The following is a 10121-nucleotide window of genomic DNA, read 5'->3' on the forward strand; positions in this document are numbered from 1 at the left end:
TTGCATACTGCATTCCTTAGTATTTATAAGTTTAAGTTTAGAAATCATCTTCAGATATATAACCTTTATCAAGTTCGCACACTAGGTTCGCGGACTTAAGCAACCGGGCAGAGTTTACAAACTCCCGCAGAAAATCTCCGCAAGAGACCTTCCGCCAGTTCGCGGACTGGTACTCATGCAACTAGTTTGTCAACTCCAGCAGAATTTCTCGGGATGAGAAGTTCGGCAGTTCGCATACTTGGATTACGCCATTCTTCCGGTTTCTCTTGATCAACAAAGTTCGCAAACTTTGGTTCAAGGAATAGGACTTATACATAAATGTGTTTCCACAACAATGTTTATGTGCACCATTGGTTATGTAATCTAAACTCTCATTTCAATCATTGAAACATTCTTAGAGGACGTTATATAGTTGTTACACCATTTCTCGTCAAAGAAATTTTCAAGATGATTGAAACATATCACGACTTTCGTCACATGGTAAAGATAAACTTGATCGAAGCGAAAATCTTACCAATACATACTTCGAGATATAGATAGGCGAGGTATACTCGGCTCGAAGTACCAAATGTGTATAATCCAAGTCTATATATATAAAACATACGACTTCTTGTCTCAAAGAGTAGGAGATAGAGTAAATAGACTTTTGAATGACAATAAGTTCAAGTCTTCACATACCTTTTTGTCGAGAAGTCCCACCGGTTCCTTGAGTAGTTATTCTACTGGTATGATGAATCGCCATGGAGTCCTTGAGCTCAACTATACTTTCTATCCTAGTCCGAGACTTAGCTATATAATTGACTAGAAATCAAGACTTATAGTTTTGATCACTAACATTGACAAACATGCTTCAGATGGAAACGCATGCGAGTTCGACCGAGCAATGCTCTAACACTATTAAAGAGGAGTGATTTTCCCAAAAACTCATGTTTAACGAGAATCCCGGAAACCCTATATTTATTATTCTGTTGAAGAAGAACTTGATCTTGCCTCCGCCAAGTCACATGTACTTCCATCCAGAAACTGAATCACAAACAAACCTATAAAAAGAAACACTATAAAAGTACAGGTAAAATCGCCCTAATGAAAAATTATTCAAAACGAAGAAACAACTTCTAGATAAGATCAACTCTATAAAATAAAACTAAAAATAAATAATCTTTGCTCAAATCCAGCCCCTAAAAGACTAGACCTGAGCAAAGGAGGAGGAAGGTGATTAATAGACATTTTTCTGGATAACTGTCAGGTGATACAGCTGTTCTACTAACTGTCATGTGATACAGTTGTACCAGTTTTATTCTTACACCCGCATGTTTCCTATTAGCTCTTGTGTTGACTATCTAACTGGCTTACTTGTCCTTGTCCTCTGTGTATCTTTAAATGCATTTTCTTCTTTCGTTTAATTTGTAATGAAAATAACCGACTTTGTCTGAATCTTTCTAGGGTTTGCTCTGCAACATTTTTGTGTAATTGATTCTTATTTTTCATCAAGAACTGTAAGTCTAATATGGTATCAATTATTGGTAAAATCCTTTTTCCGCTGCCTTCTTCATTAATCTTTGATCTTTGATCCATATGTTATTTTCTTTTATCCTTGTTTTTCGATCTACAATGGCGTACAATCATTATGATTCTCGCATTTCTCAAATTCCATTAAATCACATATCCAATATCATCCATTTCAAGCTCACTGAAGAGAATTTTCTAACCTGGAAAAGTGTTTTATTTCCTCTATTGAAGAAATATAAAGTCTCAGGATTTCTTGATAGTTATATTCCTTGTCCTCGTAAATACATTCAAGAATGGATCGATGGCGATGACAGAGAAATCATCAATCAGTCATACAACAACTGGATTGAAGATGATAATACCTTAATTCTTTGGATCCAAACCACTATTTCTGATGCAGTTCTTCCATATGTTGTTGGTACTACTTCCGCTAAAGAACTTTGGGATAACATTGAATTAAGTTTTGTTCGAAGCTCCACCACACACTCCATTCAACTTCGCACCAGAATGCAATATTTGAAGCTTGGATCTGGCTATATGATGAATTATCTTGGTGAAATCAAGAAGATTTCTGATCAATTGGATGAATCTGGATCTTTTGTTTCAGATAATGAACTAGTTGTTACTATGTTGAACGACATTGGTCAAGAATATCAAGGTTTCAGCACTTCAATCCGTGTTCGCTTTCCACCAGTTGATTCAAGAGAACTACACAATCTTCTGTTATCTGAAGAAGTTGTTGTTCAAAATCGATCTTCAGCTCTCCTTCCTGAAGCTAACAGTCATGCCTTTGCTGCTTTTCAAGCTTCTCTGGGCAATCAATATGGATCTCGTGGTCGTAGTAAAGGGAATTACTCTCATCAACCACCTAGGAGTAATTTTTAATTTCATCCCAGATCTCCTTCTCCTAGATATTTCAACTTCACTGCTACACCACCACCACCAGTATCACAACCATCTACTTCATCAGCACTAGATTCTACTGTGTGTCAAATTTGCATCAAACCTGGTCATGATGCTCTCTCCTGCTGTCATCACATGAATTTTTCATATCAAAACACCAAGACACCTTATCATCTCAGTGTTATGTTAGCTTCTGCAAATATTTTGGGGGGAAATCCTTGGTATGCATATACTGGAGCTAATCAACACATTACAGCTGATCTGAGTTACATACTTCCAATCCTTTTGATGGTTCTGAGGAAATTCACACTGCCCATGGTTCAGGTATGAAAATTCATCATATAGGTTCTGCACTTAAGTATACTTCTGCTCAGATGTTTGCTTTGAATAATATTTTTTTAATGTGCCTCAAGCCTCTGCAAATCTGTTGTCAGTACACAAGTTTACCTCAGATAGCAAATGCTCAAATCCTTTTGATCCTCTTCGTTTTACTGTGAAGGATCTCTTCTCTGGGAAGATTACTTTACAAGGCCCTCACAGTAATGACATATATCCTATAAATTTCAATGCCACCAACTTCACTAAAGCTTCACCAGCCACATGACATCTTGCATACTCCAGCACTTCATCACCTTTTGCAACTATATGGTATAGAAGGCTTGGCCACCCTTCTTTTACCACAATGCAGCATGTTAGTAGACAACTTTCTTTATCCAACATAGTTAAAACACCTGTTTTTTGTCATGAATGCCAACTTGGTAGAAGTTTAGAATTCCTTTTTCTTCTTCTTCTCATTGTAGTACTAAACCTTTATGAAAAACGGGGGTCTAACAAGCACACCCAATATTTCGTTCGGCAATCTGAATAGACAAACTCCAACATACTTTCAAGAGAATCAACTAGACAGTCAGACTCAATCTAGAGAAAAGTATATCAAGGAGTTTAAATCTCAATTTCTCAATTCAATCTGCAATCAACAAATAGGAATTTGCGAGCCCGATTTAATAAGAGAAATAACTTGAACGGTACCAAAGACCAATGTTCAAGTGTCAATCAATTTATATCAACAACCAAAGGTTGGATTATCTGATTGATTGATCATAACGCACAACCTGTGATATTTCTATTATATAACAAAACATAATGCGGAAAAGAAATAACACATACACCAGAATTTTGTTAACGAGGAAAACCGCAAATGCAGAAAAACCCCGGGACCTAGTCCAGCTTTGAACACCACACTGTATTAAGCCGCTATAGACACTAGCGTACTACCAATGAACTTCGGACTGGAATGTAGTTGATCCCTAATCAATCTCACACTGATCAAGGTACAGTTATGCTCCTTACGTGTCTGAACTCCAGCAGGATTTTACGCACTTGATTCCCTTAGCTGATCTCCCCCACAACCAAGAGTTGCTATGATCCAAAGTCGAAGACTTGATAAACAAATCTGTCTCACACAGAAAAGTCTATTGGAATAGATAAAATCTATCTTCCACATAAATACCTACGAGTTTTGTTCCGTCTTTTGATAAACCAAGGTGCACAAGAACCAATTGATAAACCGTACTTATATTCCCGAAGAACATCCTAGTATTATCAATCACCTCACAATAATATTAATCTTATGGTAGCGAAACAAGATATTGTGGAATCACAAACGATGATACGAAGATGTTTGTGACTACTTTTAATCTTACCCATCGGAGATAAATCTCAAGAAAATCTTAGCAAAGATAATACTCAATCACGATGGTAGAAGTAAGATCAGAGCATGCAACTACAGAGAAAATATTTGGGTATGGTTTCACAATCTCAATGAAGTCTTTAAGTCGTTCACCTAAAGGGTTTCATGAAAAACCTAAGGTTAAAGGAGAATCGACTCTAGCCGCAACTAGTATCACACATGAGGTGTGGGGATTAGGTTTCCCAGTTGCTAGAGTTCTCCCTTATATAGTTTTCAAATCAGGGTTTGCAATCTTACTTACCTTGGTAACGAAGCATTCAATATTCACCGTTAGATGAAAACCCGGTTAGATTCATGCTAATATCTTTCAACAGTTAGATCGAACTTAGCTTGTTATACACAAATGAAATGTACCTTCATTTAGGTTTGAGTAACCGTACCTAAACGTGTACACTATGTTGGCTCAACAGTACTCTCATATCAACCTTATTCATCTTAACCACAACTAGTTCCAATGACTCAAATGAAACTAGTTATAGAGTTGTTCAATTGCTATATTCTCATAGAAGTATACAAGAACACAATTGAAGCAAAATCGGTTTGATTCACTCGAATCAATTTACGAACATTATAGCCACGGTTTACAAAGAATGCATTCCTTATTATATAAATGTATTAGTTCATGAACAAACTGATTTTAGAACTTTAACCACTCAAGTACGCAAACGGGTACGCATACTTAAAGTAGCCGGTCTGAGTTTGGGTTCGCCAGTATGCAAACTGGTACGCATACTTCCAAACACAGTAGAAATTTCTGGACCCAAACCCTTCGCCAGTACGCGTACGCGTATGTGTACTTAGGTACTCGTAATTCCGCAACTAACAGGTATGCATACTATAGTTCCGGTCATGGATCACATACATGCAAGAATGCATACTATGTTTATAAACCAATGATGGTTAAGTGTTCTAAACTCTATTTCAATCACTAAAACTTTCTTAGAGAATGACAATAGCCGTTTTCACACACTATTAGCATCAAAGCAATTTTCAAGTTATTAAAATAATCATAACGAAACATTCCAAGTTTACACCAAATGATTGTATCACACAAACCATGTAAGATGTTGCTCGTAGATTTTCACATGATCATCTTTTGACTTTCGTCAAGAATATAAGATGAACTTGGTTGAAGCGAAAGCTTAATAACACATATTTCGAGAAATATGTAAGCGAGTTAAACTCAGCTCGAAATCTCAAATGTGCATAATCGAATACTATATAGTAATACGACTTTTGTCTCAGTATAGGAGATAGAATAGAAATAAACTTTCCAAGTGATAGATGAGTTTTAGTCTCCACATACCTTTTGTTGATGAAGTTCCATAAGCTCTCCTCAGTAGTTCTTTGTCTTCAATTGATGAACGTCGTGAAGTCTAATGCTCAACTACACATTCTATCCTAGTCCGAGACATCACTATAAGTAGACTAGAAATCAAGACTTATAGTTTTGATCACTAACATTGACAAACAAGCTTGAGATAACAACGCTTGCGAGTTCGACGAGCAGTGTTCTAACACTTTACACATACTTCACATTGATCTTTGGAGTCCAAGTCCTGTAATCTCAAACAATGGTTTTAAGTACTATGTAAACATATTGATGATTTTTCTAAGTATTGCTGGATTTTTCCTTTATATGACAAGACTGTCTTTTTTCATTTTAAATCCCAAGTTGAAACTATGTTTGGTCATCCAATACTTGCATGTCCTTGTTCTCTGTGTATCTTTAAATGCTTTTCCTTCTTCAATTTAATTTGTAATGAAGATAACCGACTGTGTTTGAATCTTTCTAGGATTTGTTCTGCAACCTTTCTGTGTAACTGATTCTTGTTTTTCATCCAGAATTGTAAGTCTAATAGTGATAAGATTTATTCTAGAAATTTGAGAAGGGGGAGAGGAAATATAAAAGCTAAGTAACTACTTAATTAAAATATACTCCCTCCGTTTCTAAAATAATAGGGGTGCGGATCCCCTGTCTCCTTCCTCCTATCCCCTGTCCCTCCTATAATATGATGACATGTGTCTTCTATTTCTTTCCATTGTTCCTTATGGTTAGGAGACCAGCTATTCCTAACTGGTATCTCCTTATTAATAGCAATATTATTCCATTGAAGGAAATCAATGGGATTCAAAATAAAAACTAAATTATTAGATTAAGAAGATCTTGTGATAGTTGAACATTTACAGTAAGAAGAAGATTTAAAACTCAACTCATCAGAGACACATTGTGCGATTAATAGTGGGAGAGATGTTTACGTTCTTCAACAAAATTAAAACTGTTGCTGAAGTAGTACTGTAGGGGAAAGGGAAGGAGTGATCACTCAAATGCAAAGGCATTTTGATATCACGATCCACTCTCAATGTCTCCATGTCCCATGCCCATAAAGCTGAACTAGATGGGATTAACAGCAAAGCAAGTGATATATGCCAAAACAACATCATCACGATCAATTTTGTTTTCAATAAATGATGAACTATTAGTGCCTTCGACAAAAAAATAAATAAACATAGAATCAAATTAGATACTAAGTTTGGAATAATTTTAGTGCAGGGCTGCAATTCGCGGATTCATATCATATAATTAAGAACATGATGAGCTTGTATAGAAATATATAAAGAGGATGAAGAAACGTAGGTTTGGAATATGGTTTGGACTTGCATAAAAGGAAAAAGATTAACCTGTTATTTCTCAAGATAATTAGATCTTTTAACTATTAACCTGTTATACTGAGCTTCCCAGTTATATTCAAGTGAAACTTATTTTTCTGTATTAATTTGGAAAGTTGAAACCAGATAACGTTTCAAAACAAAAAAATTGCACTACTTAAATGCTTTTTTTGCTTTGGATCAGCCCAACATGACTGATACAAACCTGCTCCAGATATAACTTTTGACCTAGCTAAAAAAAACCTGCTCCAAATAAATTAAGGATTTTGCGACAGCATGCACATATCTGTATCAGCCATGCTGTAGCTACTGCTTCCTTCTTGGCGAAGTTACGAGTTAGCAAAATTAACACTCCCTGTAAATATAAGCACACCACAATTCTTATAATATGCACACCACATACCGAGTTCAGATACATAATTATAAATCCGGGGAAGCTATAATTTCTCCCTGTACCTCGAACAAACATAACTAGAGTAGTTCAACAAAATAGTAAATAAAGAACTTCAACACACAACCATAGGAGAAGTTCGACAACATAGTAAATAAGGAAATTCAATAATTAGAAGTTCGACAGTAATAGATAAAGAACTTTCCACCAATAAAACTTTCTATGAAGTTTAATTGTCCTTCCACTGATGGACGAACACTCCAGTATTTCGCAGGCCCTCGACCATGTCTACACAATCTCCTCGCGCACCATCTTTGGTATCTGCACTCTCTGGGCAGTGAAGGAAGAGCTCGTCAACAAGGCATATTGCTCCGGTTTCAAATAGTTCATGAAGGAATTTCAATTCTACTCCAGCTGCATTCATTTTCAGGACTACGAAATCTCCATCAGTCACTATTGATTTAAACCAAACTAGAAAATCAAAACCTTCATCACTCAGATAGGGAAAAAAGTCATCGACCTCCTCTGAAACTTCAGCGATCTTATTCCCAGACAAGCCGGGATGATAAACAAAGGTGATACCAGGTCTATTCACATAAGAAGTGAGTACAGTCGTGTCTTGATCGACTACATAGATATTGAAATCTCGAGAATCCATAGGATAGGAATTGAAGAATCGATTCGTGACATTAGAATTGACAAACTTCCCAGGTCCTATATCAATATAAATGAACCTTTTTCTTGAAGAGACGTCTAAGAACTTGGGTAAGTAAGAAAAATTCCCTTCCCTCCCTAGTGGTTTTTTCTCTAGTGGTTCCAGATGTTTAGTAAGTGGCTTGGTGTTCTTAATAGATGCACACTCATCAGGAAGCTGATAATGCTCAAAAGGATTTACAGTGTCTTGTTTTTTCTTGAAGACAACAACTGAGAACGAATCAACACTGCTCACGTGTACAACATCTGAGCTTTTCAGGAAAGATAAAATAGGAGTAACGGTTTTAATCAAGTTACCAGGACCCGAGGTAGTCATTTCGAGTCCTATAGCTCCAATGCCACCTGATTTAAGAATGCGCTCAATTTCGATAACAAACAGAGCAGGGACTGAAACCCTACTAGGAGCTCTAGAGAAAACAAAATCGAAAGAATTGCATTCTAGATCATCTAGATCGAGCTCACGAATTAAGCTTTTCCGGGTAAGGAAGGAAAATAAATGCCGTTTCACTCCAATAGCATTTGTAAATCCTAACCTTCTTAACTCTGACACAGCCAAAGCCGATCCCTCCCCAACACAAAGAGCTTTCACGTTAGAATTCAACAACTTCATATCAATAAGCTCTCTAAACATCTTGGTAGTGAGATTTTCATTTTCTTTGTATGCTAAAAATGTCGGCAACTTCGAAAATGCATATGAGGAAATTGGTTTCAGAAACTGCTTAGGGCTTAATAAATGGGAGCTTTCAGAAGCCACAGTTTTGACATTCATATCAGACTTCACCTCATAAGAAGAATCAGAAGCCAGAGTTTTGATATTACTATCAGACTTCACCTCATAGGTGACCATAGTTTCCTTATTGCATGATAATTGCAGAAAAGGAAATATTGCCATAGCTGTAGCAAATAGAATAGTACGAAAAAACACTCTCCTAGCTATGGATCCACGAAGGGTATGCAATTTCCATGCATTAAAAGCCATGATTTTTTCTTGTTTGCAGTAGCCAAGTTTCATTTGAGATAAAATCTTTTGATGAAAATGCAAGAAGCTCGATCAGAAAATGCCCGAAGCTCGACGCCGATTAGAAGTCAGTTTGTTTTCAGTTTAGAGAAAAAAACAGATGAGAAAGATGATAATTCAAGAAACGAGAGATTAGCTCGAGATTGAAGTAAAAATTTAACGAGTACAAAACCTGGAAGCGGTGTGATTCCCACCCACGAGGACACCTTGAGTTTTTTGAAAGCCTAGCCAGACCCTTTTTGGAATTCTTCTTGCCATTACTGATTCAAACCAGATTGAATTCATCATCGAAATCATTGCATCTAAGAAACGAATTTTCTACATTTCCTTCTTAAAACAAATAATCAGGTAAAGACTACAAGATATTAGGTTGGTTTTTCAGATCAAGATCCAGAAAGATGAAGTTTTAGTCAATACAGGGTGTTAGTTTCTGTGAGTGGAAATGAGAGTAAGAGGAACTAGATCTGAGGAAGTGTAGAAAAAGAAATTGATACAAGACAACTTCGTTTTAAGATTGGCAGCGAACAGTCCATCCGGGTACCCCGAATATGGATCCGATTTCATCATAGCCAGACTCATGCTATTCCAAATTTCGAATACGGAATGGAGTCTTGTCGGATTTGGATTATTCGAATATCCATCTACTTTAAAGAATGGAAGCAATCAATCAGCTGCATTATTGGTGTCAGTTTCCAATCATTAATGTTAACACGTGGTGGTTTAAGTACTTGTAAAACTAAAGTAATCGGTGGTAAGCCTACGATTTCTTAGTTCTGATATCGCATGTTATGTCATCGCTAATGAGTAAAGAACATGGGCCCTATCAAACTTTTGTATCCCGGATTCGGAAACGTGTCAGTCTAATAGGACGTGTCGGTTTAAAATAATGGATGAAAGTTGCAAATTGTAATTTCAAAATAATAACGAAGTTAAAGATATACGAGAACCGGTAGGGTCAGATACCACAAGGTCAGCATCCCATCATCAATAAAAACTAAATATAATACGGTCAACTCTATGGTTCCATGAACCAAGAAGTTTCTGATCCCCTCCCACTACAAATCACTGAGATAAGATTTTCAAGTCTTTTGGACTTGTTCACTCATGTATATAATATGGATTAAGGTGTTATATAATATTTTATCTATAAATGGAATCTTTTTGTA

The 10121-nt window shown here is 36.4% G+C and overlaps 1 protein-coding gene across 1 annotated transcript; it reads right to left on the reverse strand.

The window, feature by feature from the left end:
* Positions 1-7452: 7452 nt before the first annotated feature.
* On the reverse strand, positions 7453-8916 carry LOC113295305. The gene has a single exon (XM_026543653.1). The coding sequence runs from the start codon at positions 8914-8916 to the stop codon at positions 7453-7455; it is 1464 nt and encodes a 487-aa protein (XP_026399438.1).
* Positions 8917-10121: the final 1205 nt, after the last annotated feature.

Source organism: Papaver somniferum, chromosome 7 (genome assembly GCF_003573695.1).
Source record: "Papaver somniferum cultivar HN1 chromosome 7, ASM357369v1, whole genome shotgun sequence".
Classification (NCBI taxonomy): Eukaryota; Viridiplantae; Streptophyta; class Magnoliopsida; order Ranunculales; family Papaveraceae; genus Papaver; species Papaver somniferum.

Excerpts from the sequence above, each read along its gene's own strand:
- LOC113295305 (XM_026543653.1), bottom strand. The coding sequence starts at position 8,916 with ATGGCTTTTAATGCATGGAAATTGCATACCCTTCGTGGATCCATAGCT.